The sequence below is a fragment of the Peromyscus leucopus genome, chromosome 15 (assembly GCF_004664715.2).
Source record: "Peromyscus leucopus breed LL Stock chromosome 15, UCI_PerLeu_2.1, whole genome shotgun sequence".
NCBI classification, from domain to species: domain Eukaryota; kingdom Metazoa; phylum Chordata; class Mammalia; order Rodentia; family Cricetidae; genus Peromyscus; species Peromyscus leucopus.
Genome location: NC_051076.1, coordinates 44781939 through 44802943, shown reverse-complemented (window position 1 = coordinate 44802943; position 21005 = coordinate 44781939). Strand labels below are relative to the sequence as shown.

Genomic DNA, 21005 nt, shown 5'->3' with positions numbered 1-21005 from the left:
AAATTAGTTTGTTCCCAGAGGTAGGAGGTAGGTCCCTATTACTGAAGACACCATGTACTAGAGACACAGGACTTCCCCAAAGAATGGCTTTCATGGTACAAGAAGGCACCATGCAAGCTTCCAAAGGAGGGAAGCAACCAACAGTCCTACCCAGCAACACCTATGAACTATAACAGTGATCAGTGCAGCATGATAATTCTAAGGGTTCAGTAATGTGACACATAACCTTGGCAATAACCAACAGCTTTCTAATTGGATTTATGACCCACACAAGAAGAAGGACATCTTGTCTAGTACTGGAAACCTAGCCAATAACCCAGGGCTAATGAAGTCATGGACCCTGGAGGAGAAACTACAACTGCTAATTTATCACACCAGCATATTTTCTATCTACATTCTAAATATTTGTGCTTATACCCACAGATAAATGTAGTCTTCAGCCCTCATTAAGGAAACTTTTTTTTTTTCAGCAGACAGAGACCACTGCAGAAAATCACAACCATTCAAAATGCTGAGTTCCGGAGCCCAGTCCCAGCAGATACATGTACTGTACAATTCCCTGCCTAAGTGTCAGATATCACTTCAGAAGAGGTGTCAGAAAGATGGTAATAGCCGGAGGAACAGTGAGTTTGCAGTGGTTTTGTGTCCCCTAGGAATTTCAGAAGCTACACCCATAAAGTCTCACCAGCATGACTGCTTATACATGAGCTGAGCAAGGACAACATCAACAGATGTGCTGAACTGAATGGAGGAAAAGCCCAGTGAGGCCTCAACTCTAGGCAAAGAACTACAGACAACAAAGAATGCTGAAAGCTGGACAAATAGCCTTCCTAGGGAATAGCAAAGTAACAGATTGGTTACCCAATACCAAATGGTCAGCCCTGGAAACACACACACAGGTAGCATTGTACAAATTGAACAGCTTGCATTTATGCATTTAGGAATATATATGCATGTGTGTATATAGCAATAGTTAATGAAAAAGACACCATGAATTTGAAAGAAATAAAGGGGGAGGGTATATGGTTTGGAGGAAGTAAAGGGAAAGGGGAAATGATGTAACTATATTATAATATAAAAAAATAAAAGAAATAATAAAAAGGAATCCATTACTAAAAAGATAAAAAGAAAATTGGTTAATGTATCTAATGTATTTATGTGTCTTCTGTATTTTTTGGCATTATAGATTCTCATTATTTTAAAAAATTTGACCTTTCTAGTTTGAAGAGTTCTGGGATTTTAAGTGATTTTGGTCTTCTATGATCTTAAATGTTCCTTTCTGTGTCTTTCTTTGCATTTATTCATCTCATTTAGTGTTTAGAAACCAGAAACACCCACACAACTACACTTTTCCCTTTTCATGTGAGTGAAGCCTGATGCCTTGATAGCAAATTTTGGATTCAGTGGCAAAGTCTGGGTTCCTATCATTTGAAGGAAAATCTTAGATAAGTCTCACATATTTTCTTGGATAGATGAAAATTTTTTTCCTTACATCTTTATATTTTTGTTACTTCTGGAAAAATATTTTCTAAAAACTTAGATGTTTGAAAGATGAAAAACTTTCAGTCATCTGTAGACTTTTAACATCTGTAGAGTATTTCCTGCTTCATTCATTGTGGATGGTTTTTAAATGACACTCTTTCACATCAAACATCAAGCAGTATTGCTTCATTTGAAAGACATCCATTTATCTATACCAGGCTTACTTTTAAATAATTTCCTGTATTCAAACTACTGTCAATCAGCCCTTTATGTGGCCTTGAGAATTTTTTTTTGTCAAAAGATATTATATTTAAAAAGTATTTTTGTTGCCTTTGGAATTCCATTCATGGTGCTTGTAAAAGTTGGTTTGATAACTACTTTCTATCTTTCCAAAGTTTATCATAAATGGTGATCCTTTTCATTCTTTTTTAAAGGACTTTCATATTTTGCAAAACATTTTTTTTCTGTGCAGTTTTATTTGTATGATAGGATTTTTCCCAAGCATACTACCTGATAACTAAAACAGGCTTAGTATGTACTCGGTTAGTGAATGCATACACATTAGTTTTAAAAAGTATCATCTATGTTTTGAAAACTTGTTTGCCAGCAGCTTATCACTGAATAACATCTAGAATGTATTTAGGTTACAAACATTCCTAATTTTGAATCACCATCTGTATAGTTTTCTTCTCAACTTGGTCCTTTTTCTCTTTTCTTCTTCTTCCTCTTCTTCCTCCTCCTTCTCTTTTTCCTTCCCCTTTTTTCTTTTTCTTCTTTTCCTCCTCTTCTTCCTCCTCTTTTTTCTTTTTCTTCTCCTCCTCTTCCTCCTCCTCCTTTTTCTTTTTCCCTTACTCCTCTTCCTACTCCACCTTGTTCTTCTCTTTTCAAAAATATGTTTTTTTAACTGCAATAGAACTGTATCACTTTCCACTCACCCTTTCCATTTAGTCTCTCCCAGCTCAGCTAACCTTCCTTGAATCCTTTCCATATTCTGCTTTTTCTCTGAATCATTATTGCATTCACATATATGTGTACATCATATATACTACACATACACACATAAACTGCTGAGTCCATATTTGTTGCTTGTTTGTAAATGATTTCAAGGCTGATCGTTCTTCAGTGGACAAACCAATAAGGGGCTCATCCCTGGTAGAGACAATTTCTCCTTCTTCCATCAGTTATTAGTGGTCTATGGTTCTTTGTTTATGGATGGGACACCACAACATTTTCCTCCTTCCATGTTAGCATGTCCGTTGATACTGAAATTGTTCTGATTTTGGCAAGAAATGCATTAAAGTACAGTAAGTGGCACTTACGTGTTGGTAGCAGCCAAAAGCACTCTTGCAGGACCTAAGTCCCACTCAACAGGAGGGAAATTATGCCTGGTACTGGAAACCTAGCCTGTATCCTAGGATAAGGAGTCCATGGACCTTAAAAAAACCCATTGCCACTATTTTTTTTTAGGCCAGCATAATTATTTCCTACATTCTAAATATTATCCTCGTACACACAGATAAGTGTCACTAACACCCCTCATCAAAGCAACATCTTTTTACAGCAAAGGACAGAGACCCAACTAGACACAACACAGATATTAATAGTTTTTAATAGTTGAGGTCAGCAAGCCTCAACAGATACATTTACATCACAGCTCCTGCACCTACGGCTCGGGGAACATTGCAGAAGAGGAAGAAGGAAGATTGTAAGAGCCAGAATACCAGGAAGTCTGCTATGATACAGTCTCTCCTAGAAATGACTGCACAAACTTGGTCTTTTCCAATTCCCACTTTTTATAAAGCTCTTGAATTTAATGGCATTGTGTTGAATATAACTATTACTTAATGATTTTCAAACAAATATTTCCTATGTTACTTTCTCATCATATCCCTATCCCCCATGTGAGTTTAATAATCTATATATTCTTTTTTCCCCCCTGGTTGTTTTTTTTTTTGTTTTTTGTTTTTTTTTTTGTTTTGTTTTGTTTTTCGAGACAGGTTTCTCTGTGTAGCTTTGCACCTTTCCTGGAAATCACTCTGTAGCCCAGGCGGCTACAAAGATCCACCTGCCTCTGCCTCCTGAGTGCTGGGATTAAAGGCGTGCGCCACCACCGCCTGGCTACACTTTGTTTATCTTTAGGACACTATCTCTAAATTGCTGAGTCTAGCTAAGCCAGTGCCCACTTGATATTCATGTCAAACAATTTACTCTGCTCATTTTGTCAAGTCCTCAGCACTGGCACATACATTTATATAATATATCTTGGTGTGTTGATAGTTTCTTATTAATATTTGTCTTTTGTTGAACTGTAAAACATGCCTACTAGGTAGAGATGACACTTTGTGCCTCCCATTGGGGTGTGAAATGAATAAGCAATATCCATTCTTCGAAGGCTTTTACAATTTATTGAGCAAGTTACTTTGGAAATAAACTCATTACCCAAACTGGTGGCAATTAAAGGTAGAATAAATAATGTACTAACAAAATAGAAGAGGAAAAATATTTCTAAATCATTTCATAGGAAAGATGGAACTTGAATTTGAAGTGTGTGCAGGATTGGGTAAGAGAAAAACCGACACTGAGTAGAAGCCTGTAACAGGAGAGTCACTGACGCACAGGTAGGGGATGGAGCACACCGGTGGAGGGTCTCTTACAGAAAGGACACAGCTAGGTGTACATTTTAGAAAACGCGCTGGGTTAGGCCATCATGGATCCTGAATACTTAGAGTCTGATCTTTTGGTAGGACGGAGAGAAAAAAAAAGATTGTGCTCAGAGATGTGTGCTTTATTACTAATAAGAGTAAATGGCAACCATTTTCTGCTCAGGCTGTATAGTGCACCGAACCCAGTCTTTTGTGTTCAACCAGTACAATAGTGTCGAATAGTGAGATGGTATTCCCACTTTATGGAAGAGATGTCTGTAACTCTGAAAGTGAGATTAACCGGGCAATGTTGCAAGCATGGGTTAGGGCTGATATTAAAACTCTTTGGAGAAGACTCAATATAGCCGACTTAACAGGCAAGTTTCTCTTCTCCTTCAATTTAAGTGCCCTAAAATTTAGTCCAAAGATATAAAATTTAATTCATGATCATGCTGGCAAGTTACACCAGAGAACTATGAGTAATACTTGATATGTAAAAGGCATAGTTCAAACCTTCTTGCAAATAAATGAAAGAAAGAAAGAAACTATGATGTGTACATTTTCAGTGGGATGGCTTACAACTAAAAATGAATGCTTAGATGGTGCCCAGGTCTGGAGATGTCCAACACCAAGGAAGGAGTCTCAGAATCAGAACTAGAAGGACTAAGGAATTCTGATAGAAAAAGCCAAGAGTCAAGGGTTCATGCCTCCCACCATTGCTGTGAGTCAGAAATAACAGATGCAGTACAAGAATGTTCTTGAGGCAGCGAGAGCAGGTAGAGTCCTAGGAACACAGAGATCCTCATGAATGATGGGATGTACTCAGTCAATAATAATCCTACACACCCACTAATTAAAACATCGTAGGAGCGTGGTTAACTCCTGTTCCTAATCGGGACATCTGAAAAAAAAACATTCTTCACAGAGAATCTCACACAAGGAAGTCCCTAATAAAGGGATAAGCCCACAGACAAAAATTAGCCAACATTCGATGGTAATAGCCCTGTCAGAAAGGAACTAAGCTCAGTAGAATTTTCTTTAAGTAACCTCTACTTGTGTGTGTGTGTGTGTGTGTGTGTGTGTGTGTGTGTGTGTGTGTGTGTGTGTTTTAAACTTGTCTTCTGGTCAACATTTTCTATCACCTACCATTTTCTGTTCCCAACACAATAGACAATTCCCCTGAGTGCCCATTATCCTTCATATTAACTGTATTGAGCTTCTAAACTTATATTTTTGTCTGTCTACATCACTATGATCTTTCATTTGTTTCATTTGAATTCTCATGCTTGTGCCATTGCACATGGGACCCCCGGAATCAGAGACTGAAGAACTCCAAGGAGTTTTAGAACATCAAGGCTCAGATTGATTCTTGCTTTTGAAAGCACTTAGAACAGCAACTTTTTAATAGTTTCCAAGCACTAACTATAGCAAGCTATGGGAAGGCAGTGTATTTCAGTATGTGTTACTATTTCAGCATATTCCCCATGGGTTTTACACATATACTTGTGAAGAATAAATACCCTCAGTGACTAATCTTGTTTTAATTAACACCAAGGAAAATAACGATGGTTGGCATGACAAACTATTTTCAGGTTTTCCTTTTTTAACTATGTCAGTTGCCACTTAGGAGGCAGCAAGCAGAGCCGCTTACACTTGTCATCTGGCACCCCCCCCTCCTGCTCCCCCCATACGAATGAAACAGGCCTCTTCTTCAAAGTTGGCATATACATCATACTCACATTTTGTAGCCATCAGACTTTCCAAAGATTGGGCCCATCCTAAAACCTCTTCTAAAGTAAGGCTTTGGAAAGAAAAAAAAAAGGCAGTGATTAGGCTCAATTACTATCAATGTTTTGCTGAACTAAATAGATATATGCAATCTTGAGAATAATAGCAAAATATAATTACACTGCTTATTGTCCTTTGACCCTTTATGTTCTAGTCTTCACTGAGTTTTTAAACTCTAAAACATATAAGAGATATATACTAGAGAATATAAAATAAATATTGAAGATAGGAACAATAGTTGTATCATCTCCTCATTTCCAGTTTTCTATTAGAAGTGTGGTAGATGTAGCCTTTGTTATGTATGTTTGTGTTTTTAAGTAAGAAATTATATTTTGCATACATAGTTTCCATGTGTATGCTCTCCTTATACACATTTTATATGTGATTACTGTGGTCTTACTCCTTAACTTATAATTATAAATTAATCATCTGTAGATCATCTATGTAGTATAATATTATACAAGGGGCCTTCTGGAGCTTTCATAGTCTAAAAAATTCTGAGTATTTTTCTTTTTCATCATTAAAACTACATGTAGCCAAGCTTGCCCGCCCATGTAGCTGTGGTAATTTTGTAGATTAGTAGAAACAAACTGAAAACAGATGAAAGGCACATACTTTGAAAGTTCCAGGCACAGACTCGCACATTGCCTCTACAGGATTGTCTCGTGTTTTTCTGCCACCGTGACACACGCACCCACTTACTAATCAATGCCAGTTTACCTTCAAAGCTTATGCACACATTCTCATGTAATGTCTTGTCTATTACGTTCGCACTTTCTTATTTGATAGGTGTGTATTTATATATTGAACTTTGAAGGCTTTCACACCAATGAAGGTAGAATATGTCAAGTTGCATTTGACTTAAACATAATTAACAAAGGCACATTTGGAAGATATCCATGAAAGGCGCTGGCTTAAAGGTTCCATTTCTGTTTCTCTTGGTGAGCTTCATGAGGTGACTGATAAGCGAGCCTACTTTCTCAAAGTCACCAATGTGTCCATCGCTACTCAGCTTCTGCCTTGCATGTTTCTTCCTGCCTTTAGCACTGGTATAATCTAAGAAGCTAAGATGAAAGCGAGACCTGCTCCTTGTTGTTTCTGTGGAATCAGCCTGAGTGTTAATTCTTCAGGAGTGACCATCATCAGTAACTGGTTATGAATGTAATGAAAATTTAAAAAGTGAAATAGTGCATAATGTAGAACAATATTAGTCCTGTAGCAGCTCTGATGGTCCTGTCAGCTCCATGTAGACTTTCCCAGCAGCTTCGAGGTGCATTGTGTTCAGTGCACTCAAAAACGTTTCCTTGAAATCTATTTCTGACTCACTGTCCTTTTCCCTCACTGGAACTTCAGAAAGAATAAGCTGAAATAATGTTTTCAGTCTATTGAAGTAGGACATGTAAGGCAGGTTTCTTGCATACTTTTCTATCTCACTGACTCCCATTGTAGAGGAAAGACTGAAATCTCCAGTGAGGGAAGACAACATCACTGTGTTGGGAAATTGTTACCAAGAGAATGCCTTTGCCTGCAAGATTTATGAGACTGACAGATACAGACCAAGGTTGGAAATATTGGGTTATTTGAACTTTATTTCTGCTTTTGCTTATAGTCTCTCTCAGAGTATTCATGTTGGCCCGTGACTATGAAGATGGTATACTCAGAGTTATGCAAAGATTATTTTTAAGCACCTTTGCCCCTAGATCAGCCTGAGTTTCCTGGCCTGCACTCTTCTTTTTGGCATCACTTTCTTTTTTTTTCTGGACAGGTAGGTGGCAAAAAGCAATCAGACATGAAGACATTTTGAAGCCCATGGCATTGATGCTTAGAGTCTGAGGGTTGGGGGATCCAATCCCAATGTTGGACTTAATACATCTCCACACCTTAGTTTTGTTATTATCTCTCTATGTGACAAAGTTAAAATGAATGCAAAGCTCCTATCAAATGACCTCAAACAGCCTTCAATGAATATGAATTCTCTTTTCCCAAGTTCCTCCTTTCTATGGAGGATATACAAGACAGACAACAGAAAATCCAAGTTCTGATTGTGATAGGTCATAGGCATCATCAGTAAAAGAAAGCTGGTCCCAGTCAGTCTATTATATCTTTGTCCATGGGTGCACCTCCATAGTTCACAAAGTTGAACTAGTCACTAGAATACTGAGCGTTGGGTTTTGCCACCCATCACTACAGCTAACTTTCTTCACCAAGCAGTAGCTTGTGACCTTTTGAGACCTTCTCTACTTCAGTGGGAGGTCAGGCTGGTCAAGAGCTCTGACCTAAAAGGATGTGTTCTGAATTGAGGTCTCTACTTGACCTAGGTTAGGTATGTATGTATGGTTAATCTAACAGGGGTCTTCAATCTGTAAATTCTTTGTGATAAATCTAATTGTTTTGTTATTCTTTCAGACATACATTCTATTTTAAACTATTTGCAGATCTCAGAAAAAGGCTGGATCTTTATAATATAACTTATCCCAGTGCTTGGGAGGCTTAGGCAGTATGATCTCAAGTTTGGGGGTGGCCTGGCCTGCATAGCCAGACCCTGTAAAAAGCAAGGAAACAGCACATTTCCCTGCATTAAAAAAAAAAAAAAAACTGGAAGCTTGGTAGGCTTCCATTCTTATAAACCCCATGAAGAAATGAAGGTGTCTGGCATCTCTTAAGAAGGTGTTAGTTGTGAAATATATTGGATTAAAAATTCCTTTAATATAAACAGCACTAAACTGTTCTTAAAAAGAATGTTTGTAATAGTCTCTAAAACATCAAAATTGCTGAATTCTTAAGTGTACACCATGAATAATGGAAATGAATTTTAGTGTGATACATGACTGCTCTGCTGGAGTTTCTCATGTGTAAATATAAATTTTTACTTTCTCAGCAAAATATATTCAGAACACAGTTAAATATGTATGTACCTATTTATCATGTGACTAAAAATGCTTTAAAATGGTTATGATATTCAAAAGCTACTTACTTTGAGGGGAGCCTCTTAGATTCAGCTCTGCATAGCTTACAAATCCAACAGATGTGCCTGCTCATTTTTCTAAAAACAAAAGCATATAGGTATATAATTTAGTCATGTAAAATGACTGCCTGGTGAGTCAATTTTCAAAGAACATATAAAATTATAAATCTCCAAAATAGGATGAATTCTTAAAGTTAACAGAAGTCACTGTGGGTCACGGAGGAAGAAGGAATACAATGACTCACCTCATACATATTTCATAAGAATATAGGTGATTAGATTTCTCTGTGACTTTGGAATTCCTCTTACCCACCAATTCATTAATAATAGGGTTTTTTTTTTTTTTTTTTTTTTTTTTTTTTTTTTTTTTTTTTTTTTTTTTTTTTAGAAAAAGAAAGCTCTCTGAAAGATGTATTTTAATTAGAACCCAATGACAACGAATTCCTCAATTTCTAAGGATTCCTTTTTGGGACAATTCTTATTTTTAGAATGCTCCCTAAATATATGAAGGAAAAATTTGCCTCTTTGTAATTAGTCAAATAAAATAGTATAAACAGCCAAATAAAAACTCCTTAAGAATGAATTCTGAGAAGAGTAGTTTTTACATAAACTTAGGCATTTTGGACATTGTAACTTTGAAATTCTAGCAGAGTTGACTCAGTCTAGGCTGAGTGTATATATAGCAACACATGTCACGGTTGGTTTTTTAACTCGGGACTTTGAGAAAACAAAACACTAAAAAACATGCTAGGGGTAATTGAATACATGTTTTATACAGAATCTTGAAATAGTTTGGTAGCTATACATAGGTAGTTATGTGAAGTGAATCGCTGAGGATCAGTAGTGAGCTTTTATGACTTTATCAACTCATTCCAAGTGTCATCTGAGCTCCTGTCCTCGGCCAAGCTCAGTGCCTGTGAGTGATCTCCAGAGACCCCATTTTTCTCTTCCTATCTTTATGGGCAAGTCATGATAAAACATACTGTGGGCTTTTTGTTAGAGGGGCTGTGTATATCTGCAGGAGGAGAACTGAGTCAGACTTGAGAATGGTCAGTGAAGCCATACCAGTAATGTACCCTCTGAGCGGGAATCAATGGGATATGCTGAGAAGTGCTGAGAAGTAATGGTTAGCTGAAGAAAAGTACTGCGTTGTCTAGGATGAAAAAGAGAGAGATCTTGGAAGAAAAGGTTAGAGAGTTAAGATTGGCCCCCAAATTATCTTTGGATGTAACTTTAGAGAGAAAGAATGGAAACAATTTTACCTGAGAAATTTGCCTTGAAAATAAAGTTGGGTATTTTCATAAAGACTTAGGAAAAGTATAAAAATATAATGAGATGTCTTGGGACAGAGTCTGAACTGAAAAGACAGCCTAAGATGACTGTCTCATACATATACATCTCAGTAAGACTGTAAAAAAGGAGCCCACTAGACAAAAATCAGAATGATACTGCATCATAAGCACCCAAGAACATGCTTATTATTGATGAATTCATAATTTGTGGTTGAGTTTCAGAAAAAGATATTCAATTGTATACTAACATCTAGAGATCATTTAAAAGCCAAAACATTGTATTGTAAAAAGACAGTTTTAAACAATCAAGATTTGGAAGTGTAAAAAAAAAAAATTAAAAAAATGAATGAGTCATCATTTTGGTGTTAAAGCCAGACAGGGAGTAAGAGAGCAAAGGATTTAAAGATGTTGTTATGCTTGTTAACAAGAGTGCTATTAATGAACAGAGCAGGCAGCAAAAAATGTGGAGAAGATAACAGAATAGAGTGTTCGTCCCCCGCACCCCATGTTTTGTGGAAGCTGCTGAAGATTGACCCAGTAGAGATACAGAGGAAGGGCTCTGCTACTTGGCCATTCTAGCTTGCATATTTGTAGTGTGCGCCAGTGAACTCTTCAGTATGACTGTGAATCTGGTAAAAGATGTCCATGGGTAGAGGTAGAAGACTTGGGAGAAGTGGAAGCTAAATAGATGTACGTGAGGGAGCAAATGGGAGGGAGGGAAGTTAACCGGTTAGCTAAGCCTCTTTGGATTGTAGATACAGTAACGTAAGTAGAAAGGAAAGTTTATTATGGGGCTATGTATGTGTGTATGTGGCTAGATTCTAGATGACCTCAAATTCAGGAGTGAACCATTGCATTCTAAATTGTTGGTAATAGTCCTGAAGTTTTAAAATCTCAAAGTGGTGAAAAAATAAGTTTTTTTTTTGAAAGATAAACCTGACTAAAGATGATTAATAATGAAATATTTGAGGCTATGGAAAGTGTGGCATCAGCTGGTTTATTTATAATTATCCTGTGTATAATTGGGCCCTGAACTCTATTGGTGAAGCCAAATTTCCGTACTCAACGGCTCTTGCTTATTCTTGAACATCCTCACTGTCAATGTAACTGTTCATCCTTGTCTCCTACAGGGACTCACTATTTCTTCCTGAACTACCTTTTGTTTCATTGTCCGCTTCATCTACTAGAGCTGTGCATATCCATTTTCAAATTTTTATCATCTCTGTAACTCTGTGTCTTTTATAGATTCTATAGCTATGATATATAGCTTAGTAGCTATAATGGGATCAGACAAAACCACACCGGTCAGGCTGCAACCCTCACTGAGGTCACATGCACACTGAAGGCACTTTTGCTAGTGCTCAGGGGTTTCCCAGAGCTCCCAGGAGCAGTCAGAGTATATTCAGATAGCTCAGGGTTCTGAAACTAGAATAGCACACACTTTAGTTGAGGCTTTTATTAGCTGTGTGACCTTGGGTGTGTTAATTTACCTCTCAGATGATCTATTTCCTTTTTCTCTGAAATGGAACAATGAAGATTAGAAAAATAGATGCATGCAAAGCATGTTTCTGTTCTAATTTGTCTGACCTTCAGCTTCTTGTACTCTGAAACTCAGGAAGTATTTCTCAAGCCCCTTTGTAGGAAGAAGTACACATCCTACCAGAGTATATTCCTTCTTTTTTTTTTTTTTAAATTTCAACTCAGATGACCACCTTTCCTTATTAATGTTGCTCATTCTTCTACATGTAAATATACTCTCTGTAAATCCTGTTTATTTTCATTTTTTTAGCATTGCTATCTCATTTCTGGTTATTTGTTTTTAGCAATTAGGTTAAAGGTTGAGTTAGCTGAGTAGCCACAGTTATTTGGAATCCTCCAGGAAAATATGTCATACCAAAGGTCAGAATCCATAAGATAGGATTTGCGTGGTCAGAAGTTTGAGTTCTGGAGTGGAAAGGTGAGAGAGGACAGTTCTCTTGGAGATGATTGTGTGGGTTGTCTAAAGGGAAACAGGAGGCTGAGATCCATGTGGGTGCCCTTGCCAAGCTACAGGACCCCAAGATGCCATGTGTCCCATGTGTGGTCCTGATTTTTCTAATACCAGCAAAGCTCTGTCTAGTTCAACAATATCCTTGTGCTCAGTTAGATGGTTGATACAGTACAACGTTCTCTGGTACAAGCTATTCATTAGTTAGCAACATCTGAAGGGTCTGAAATGTAGCTATAAATATACGTACACTAAGTACATATACATGTTGTTTAAAGTTCTAACTTACCTACTCTATGTTGTTTCAAATGTTATTTGATAAACATGTGTAAGCCGTTGTTTTTATGTTGTTCCAGATTCCAAATCATACTCGATTTGTTAGATTACAGAATACACGTAGAATGCAATGTCTTAAATTACCAATGATTAAATCGCAGAAAATATTTAGTGAAATAATTATGCCAAAGATATATTACACAGAGAACAGATAGAGCATAGAAGGAATTGTTTGTGTTTTATGATGTCTTCTGGCTTTCAGTTCACAAACAGCTGGGACCTGATGGATGCGGTCTTAGTGTTGTAGGTCTGCTCCTGAGTCTGCCAAAGACCTTCAGCTCTTTCTTGCCCATTAAGATTTCCCCATGGCAGTAGGATCAAGACCTATCCCTGGTGCACGAGCTGGCTTGCTGGAGCCCACTACCATGGTGGAATACTTTACACACTTTACATAGCCTTGATACAGGGGAGGGGCTTAAACCTGCCTCAACTGAATGTACCAGGCTTTGCTGACTCCGCATTGGAGGCCTTACCTTTTTGGAGGAGGGAATGAGGGTGGATTGGTCTGGGGGGGGGAGGGCCTGAGGCGGTGAAGGAGGAAGGATGAGAGGGGTATCTATGGTTGGTATGTAAAATGAATAAAAAAAATTCTTAATAAAGAAAAAAAAAGATTTCCAGAATGGAATGTCCACCCACATGTCCATGTGCCTCCATACTGATTTCTATTAGATTCATTATCACCATGCACCACACCTTTGCTGGGATGAAGGACAACACTTTTATATCTCATAAAGTTCTCTAGATTGAAGCAAAGAGGTAAGTCACAAATATTTAATTATGAAAAAAAAAATGGTCAGATTGACCAATTGAGTTTATTCTCTCTTCCAACCAAAACTCTTGTAAAAGAAGAGGCAAAGAACACACAAGACTTAAATGTGAAGGAAAAAAAGAAGATTAAAGAAGAAAGGAAAAGTAGCAAAATATTTCAAAGAAGTCTTGGAAGATGGGAAGCAGATGGAGAGCAAAGTTAAAATTCGCAAACCTCTAAAATGAGAAGAACAAACGCAGATTTTGGAATTCCATTTGACCAAATGAAGAGCATATAATTCACAGTCTGAGAACAAAGAATTTCTAAAATAAGTATTTCCTAAATACTCCTAATTGAAAAATAAAAAGAAATAGCTGCAATTCTACATCTTACAATGTTTTGTCATTAAATCATACATTTTCATCTTTAGTCTCCAACAAAATACGAAATGGCAGGGTCAAATGCTCTCAAATTTACAATTGAGGAACTTTAAATAAATGTAATTAGTATTAAAAGAATGGTGAATTCTAATTTTAAAAGGAAGTGTAATAAGCACTTAATTAATGTGCTCAGTAAACTTAAATTTGTTTTATTGAATAAATGCAGCCAAGCATATCATTAGTTACAATGCACTTTCCAAACTAGAGCACAAGGAAAGAAATAAAATAAAATAAAATAAAAATTAGACTCAAATGCTCCCTAGAACTTCAATTCTATTTTGGTAAAAAAAAGAGTTCCTAGTTTAGCACGATCTACACTGACATGATGTAGGACTGATTTGTATTGTGGATAAACTCACCAAGCTTCAAATCAGTGGTAATCCTGTTTTTTCATGCTGGTGTAATAATGTAGAAACAGTCCATTAACCTAAGAATAAAGAATGATAAAAAACAAGAGGATGCAAAAAGATTAGTATGAAAATACGTATTTCACAAGGATTTATGTAATTACTTGGCCATTGTTTTTATCCAATAACTTCTGTTTCATGGGTCCTCACAGTCTCAATTTGTTCATCTCTAGAATTTTGTCAATTTCATAGATTAATATAAAAGTACATAAAATGCACTTAATCTGTCTTTTCATTGGCTTTCATTTAATCATCTTATGATTATTTCAATTATGTCTTACTTTGCTTATCTTTTTTCTGTACTCTGTTGGTAAAATTAATGTATATTTTTTAACAGGTCTTTAAGCATAGTATATTTCTTCTGATAATTTAAAAAAAAGTACATCTCATCCACAGACTAATCATAAATATATTGGTAATAGTATGAGTGGTGTACATACTATGGCATGAATAGATTCACATACACTCCTGCCTTTAAGTCTTAGAGTAAAATCAAAATTAATAAACTTAAAAATTAATCCCTTTTTACATATTTAAATTTTGGTAGTGCTGACAGGTAACCAAGAAAGTCTTTCTGCTCATATGCAAACAAACAAACAAACAAAAAATCCACCCCATTCTCTTTTATTTTAGTAGGTTGAATATAGTTTTGAAAAGCCTGGACCACTTTACATTTTGACCAGCTCTTTTTTGCAATGGTATAAAAAAAATTTTCTGCCCTTTAAGAAAAATTAATTTTATGAAGTTGTCCTTAGGTGCAGCATGAGGAATAAAGACATTCCATACAACAAGGATTAACAGTCCTTCAGACAGACCTTACAACAAACTGGCACGGGAATGAACAGAGCTAATAACCTGATAGAAATAGTAACTTAGTGATCAATGTTTCTTTTTTTTAACTCTAAATTTTCTGATTATTGTATCTATCATTCCACATCCAGATAAAGACCACATAAAAAGATCATACGCTAAAACTGCAATAGATCTTGTTTCCCTATTTAATTTTTATAGAAAGCCATTCTTAATGTTAGTTACAGAAACCTAAGCCAAGAAAGAAATATGTGTTTACATTTTTGTTTATTTCTTGGAAAAAACACCTTACATGCACTCTTACAGCCCTGCTACTGAAGTCAGTATCCACTAGGCATTTATATCAAGACAACATTCTTCTTTACCAACTTTTTAAATGAATCTCATACTTACAAATATTTCCCGTGGAGCAGTCTACCAAGCTACATTTTATTTTCTCCTTGTTATGATCCTTTTGAAATCAGGTTCTGAAATTGCACGAGGCACCAAGTGCTTTATTTTTCCTGGCATAAAAAGACTCTACTGTCTGTATAATTACCTTCTATGGCACTCCAGTCTCTGTGCTATGAAATTCTAGTTTTACAGACACATATCTATGCAAAGAGGGGTTTTTTTGAATATGGAAATAGTGCTGTGGGATTGCAATGCCTTGCTGATAAAAGAGGTTTTATCTAAACTTATCAGAACATCTGATACGTCCAGATGGCTGGAAGCACAGCCCCTTAGAATTTTCAACTGTTGTAGTCAAAACTTCTCTTCTGAAAAATTGTTTTTTCAAGCTTTTGATAATGTGCAGCCTACAGGAAAATCCCTTTTGGAGCCGGGGAGAAGAGACCTGAGTACAAATAAGCAGACTACCATTGTAAACACCTAGTATCAAGTGATGGGAACTTGACAGCAACCTGATCACAATGGTCAACTGACCAAGGACCGGTAACAAGCTAAGGGCTCTCTTTTCTGGCTAACCCTTGGAAAACTTACTGCTGGTCCTTTAAGGCTATATTTTGACTGTCAATCATTTTTTTAGTCTGTTAAAATGCCTACCAAACTTTGGACTGAATACAGTGCTTCAGATGAGCTGTTCTACTGAATGCAGACTATGGGGAAATGTTTAGTGCCTTTGTCTTGTGTCTAATATGGAGTGTGTGTGTGTGTGTGTGTGTGTGTGTGTGTGTGTATGTGTGAATGAACTCTCAACACTGTCTCATAGGAGTGCTGGAATAAAATAGCGAGGAGAAGCAGAATGTCATTGAAGTGAACACTTCTTAAAATATTTAGGAACCTGCTTCCCACCACCCCCCTGTCTAGAGCTCCTTCCCACTATTTCCATTATCCCTTTCTGCTTTTCCAACCTCTGTGGTTATTCCAAGTTTTATACTTGAATCTAAAGATTTGGAGTGAGGTCCACAAATAATAGGAGAGGGCAAGAAGTGTTTGTCTTTCTGGATTTGGGTTACCCCACGCAGCATATTTCCCAGTTTTGTCCATTTACCTGCAAATCTCATTTCATTTTTCTTTACAGCTGAACAAGATTGTATTGTGTATATGTTCACATTTTATTATCCATCAATTCAAGGACATTTATATTATTTCCATTTCATAGCTATTGTTAACAGAGTGACTACTTAAGAACTATAGGCAATCTATGGTTGACCAGAGAGGAAGAATCATTTTTCTCTAAGGACATATTCCATATTAGGTTTTCCAATCCCAAATGATTAGCCCTTTAATTTTCTTTCAGTCAAGTCAAAAGTAATACAAATTAAGATATGCACAATAGATATTGTTTAATATTTTTCTGTAGGCTATTTGATAATTTTATAGAGTTCGGATCTAAAATGAATTTTACAACAACAGAATAATGACCTTTGAGAAACTAAAAACACCAAGCTTTGCCATTTTTAACAACTCCCTGAAAATGAGATTTGTGACTACTTCATTATCAGTGGATTATTGGGAAATAAACCTGTTTCAATGCACTATGTGATAGTGTATAGGTTTTGCCTGGCACCCACAGAAAACACAGTTCTTAGCTGATATCAGGGCATCTCTGAAGGTATTCCAGTTTCTTTTGTGCTTAGACAGTTGAGAAGAGACACACAGTTGCCATAGAAGCCGACAATTTTTTTTAAGGGATGGTACACTTCCAGGCTTGAGCAGAATAGGCTCAGGCACATAACAAGTTGAGCCGTTCAGCAGACCTATGTCACTTTTATGTCACACAGCTCGGGCTTTTTGCTCATTTGCATAGTGTGGGCTGTTCCATGAATGCTGTTCCATGTAGGTCTACATACAACTTTATGCCTTGCATATCTTATTAGTATCTTACATCTTTCCCCAGGGCTGAGTGTTTTAGTATTATATGGAGCCATGGGTCCCTCGAGATGCTTAAGAGTGCTCTGTGACTGTGTCGATAGCTGAATTTATTCAACCTTGGCAGAGGGGCTTTCCAGCCTTCCTCTCTGCCAACTTGTTTTTTAATATGCTAATTTTGTCAGGCTCTGTGGAAGGCCTTCTGACCTCACTCTTGGTCCCATTCTCCTGCCTTAGGACTTTTCAACTTAACTCTGTACGCAGGATAAGCTCTTAGATACTAGGGAAGTCTTAGTGAAATATTCCCAGCAGGCAGCTGCTGCTGACGTTTGGTGGAGATTAGCATCTGCTACTTTCCTGAACTCTGGGCCCTTGCCTTTTAGCCTTCTGTTCATCTTGGCTCTCTGTGCTGAATTTCTTCCCAGTGTCTTATCTCTCAGAACAACTATGGCTTGTCTACGTACACACATTGCCTAAATGTCCAGGATGTGGCCCAAACAATTGCCATCCAAAGTCTCGACCCAAGAGAGCAGAGGCCTGTGTCTAGTCTTTCCCCCCTCTGGCTTATTGATGAATAGACACAGTGTAACTTACTTTGGCTTCTGGCATGTAGAAACACCAAGCATAGTGGCAACAATAGTTAGATTGCTGGATCTATCCAACTCTGCTAACTGCACAAAATTCATATAAACAGCCATGCAAGCTAGCAGCCAGTTTTATCTGTATTGACTCCCATGACCTGTATTAAAGGTGCCCTTAATTAGAACCATTATCACACCGTTCCATGGAGATCAGTCACTAACTTCAGTCATTCTTAATTTCTCATGAAGCTGCTATAAATCTGTTCTTTTGACTCTCCCCTAGAGTCAGCACAGCCTTTGGATCTGCAGCCCACAGTTAGATCACAGACCTTTCTAACCAGATTCCAACTGATTAGTTAGGATTTCACTGTTGCCTCAGTGTGGTAAAGGCAAGCACTTCCTTTGGGAGGTAGAGTGCTCTGGGGACTGGCCTGAGGATGCCCCTCTGAGAATGGCTTGCACTGGCTCTGCTAGGTGGCGCAGGCTTACCATGGCAGGATTGCATTGCTACTTCTTATTTTCACTTTTGCCATAGAGTTCCTGGACTATGTAGGAAGGAAGGTAGGTTTGAACGATAAATTCAGAAGATCACAGAGCTACTTCTTTGTTATCAATTTTGGCAGGTTTCTTTTCTTTTTCTTCCTTGTGTTTGTTTCTTTCACTAAATGCTTAGCAGTTTAAGGACTTTTTAAAAAATTAAAAAAGAAAAGAAATTCTCCCCCCGCCCCTGTCTCTGTTGCTCTCTGGGTGTTGGTGATATGGGCATGTGAGTGCAGGTGCCCATGGAGACCAGAAGAAGACATCGGATCCCCTGGAGCTTTAATTTCAGTGGTTGTGGGTCACCAGATGTGAGTTCTGGGAACTGAACTCAGGTTCTCTGCTGGAGCAGTGTGCTCCTAATCCCTGAGCTATCTTTCCAGCCCAGTTTAAGAATGTTAAGGTCAGCTTACATCAGACATTGATTGCATCTTGTAGCTTGCAAGGAATTCTTCTTATTAATGCATTTTGAGATGGTATCTTACTATGCTGGCTTTAAATACCCTGGCTCAGCCTCTAAAGTAGAGGGACCATAGGCTTATGGCACTGTGCCTATGTGTGTGTCACAAGAATGTGTATGTGTGTGCATGTGGAGGTCAGAGGTTGACCCCGGTTGTTTTCTTTCATTACTCTTCATCTTGCACACTAGGTAGAGTATCTCACTTGAACCTAGAACTCACTGATTCAGCTCCTTTAGGCAGCCAGCTTGCTCTGGGGATCCTCTGTCTTTGCCTCTTGCATGCTAGGATTACAGGTAGGTTGCCATGCCCCCAGGCATTTACACGAGGACCCAAACTCAGGTCCTCAAACTTGCTGAGCAAGTATTTTATCTACTGAGTCATCATCTCACAGCCCTTACTTCTTCCCCCCCTAGCATTTATAGGTGCTCAGGTGTTCCGTAGACAGATTTTTATTTTATTATTTTTTATTTATTTATTTTTTCAGAGACAGGTTTTCTCCGTGTAGTTTTGTGCCTTTCCTGGAACTCACTTTGTAGACCAGGCTGGCCTCGAACTCCCAGAGATCCTCCTGCCTCTGCCTCCCAAGTGCTGGGATTAAAGGCGTGTGCCACCACTGCCCGGCTAGACAGATGTTTAAAGATATGTCATGCCTTCTAATTTTCACTTTATGTGAACTAATGTTAAATATTCACTTTTAACCAAATGCAGTGACGTATGAAGGAGAGTGGAACTTCAGAGCTCCTATATTGTCACAGATGGAAAGTCGCATTCTTCGCTTCTTCAGCTGAGGAATGTCTTGAGTATATAGGGCTCAAGGATGCGTAGTTACAAAGCTTAGGCCTGTCTGCTTTGAAATCACCTAATCATTTCACTGTCATTATTCTGTACATATGCCTCGTTCTTTTTCATTGGCAATGTAGAACAAAGTAGCACAAACTTGTGCTACATTTCCTGTTTTTTTTCCCTATAACAGAGATGAAAAAGCCTTTTTTGGGGGGCGTGGGGAGGTAGGTTACTATTTAAAATCCCACTGACTCAAACTTGAAACAAATCTATCCCCAGTGCAGCAATAAGTGGTGATAGTACCCCACCCATTCTGGGAAATCCCAAATGGTGTCCAGTCACTCAGGGAGATAGACAGCAAATGTAATTCTTTGGGGAATGCCATTGGAGAAGGAATCTCCCACTTCTGAGGCATGCCTCCCTTGCACATGTGGAACTGATATTGAGACTGGTATAGTCGATTCCCAATGAACATCTGAATAACAATGAAGTGAAGTTCTCTCTCCCAGGATTCATCTGAGATAAACAATGAAAGCACCCTTCATGTTCTTTGGAACTCATTCTACTTACATAAAAATTTGGGGTGAGATCTGAGAACGATTATGTTTGTCTCTATCTCCTCCCCTCCTAAAGGACAGTCCTGCTTTTCTGCTCTAATCTTTCATGTCTTGTAATTAGTGTGGTCTTTATGATCCACATTTGGAAATACTAAACTTTGTAAGTATAATTTACACAAATACATATTTCCATAAAGCATGCAAATTCTAACAACTGAGTCCTTTCGACTATCAAATAAGGAAACACAATGAAACACAAAGCCAGTGTTTGTCCTTAGGATCTGAAAATAACAGACTGAAATTCTGTCTTGGAACCTCTGGAGAGACATGATATGCAAATAAGATTGGGTAAACAATTTCAGTACTAAGGAAAGGCAAGAAACAAAAAAACACTGTAATCCTTGAGGCTTCAGAAAGTTACTTGGATTACTCCTTCACTAAAAAAAGTACATGATTTCCCCTCCAGTTTGAATAGTTGGGGATTTGCCTTAGCAGCTCTAAAACTAAAGCTAACCATCAAGTAAATGGTTTTTTTCTTTTCTAGGATGGAGAAAATGTAGTCTTATAACAATTTTATGTGAAAGAAAGACCATTTTTTGCCCAGATAAAATTATTTCCAAAGGAAAATGAAGAATGAGTGCCGTAAGAGGAGGCATGATCCTGGATGCTGTGGGGGCCACCTAAGACAATCTACAAGCACAGCACAGCCCGGGGGTGGGTAGGTGGGTGGGGATACAAGAGTGACTGTTACAGAGAAAGCTGAGAAAAGAGCAAAATGAAGATACAGAGAGGGGGACCAAGACACACGCAAAGAACAACTTTCATCTGAAGAGTAAAAGCATCTATTTTTCCTAAATACATTTAAAAATGCTACAG

The 21005-nt window shown here is 37.7% G+C and overlaps 1 protein-coding gene across 1 annotated transcript in view; it reads right to left on the bottom strand.

Annotated features, from left to right (window-relative positions):
• Positions 1 to 15523, bottom strand: part of Rgs13 (regulator of G protein signaling 13) — a 28521-nt gene extending 12998 nt beyond the window's left edge. Inside the window, exons 1-4 of the mRNA XM_028884621.2 lie at positions 15291 to 15523; positions 14040 to 14107; positions 8887 to 8955; positions 5864 to 5925 (exon numbers count right to left, since the gene is read on the bottom strand). Coding sequence (XP_028740454.1) covers positions 5864 to 5925; positions 8887 to 8951 — 127 coding nt within the window. The 5' untranslated portion in view covers positions 8952 to 8955; positions 14040 to 14107; positions 15291 to 15523. The remainder of the gene's footprint in view (positions 1 to 5863; positions 5926 to 8886; positions 8956 to 14039; positions 14108 to 15290) is intronic.
• Positions 15524 to 21005: the final 5482 nt, after the last annotated feature.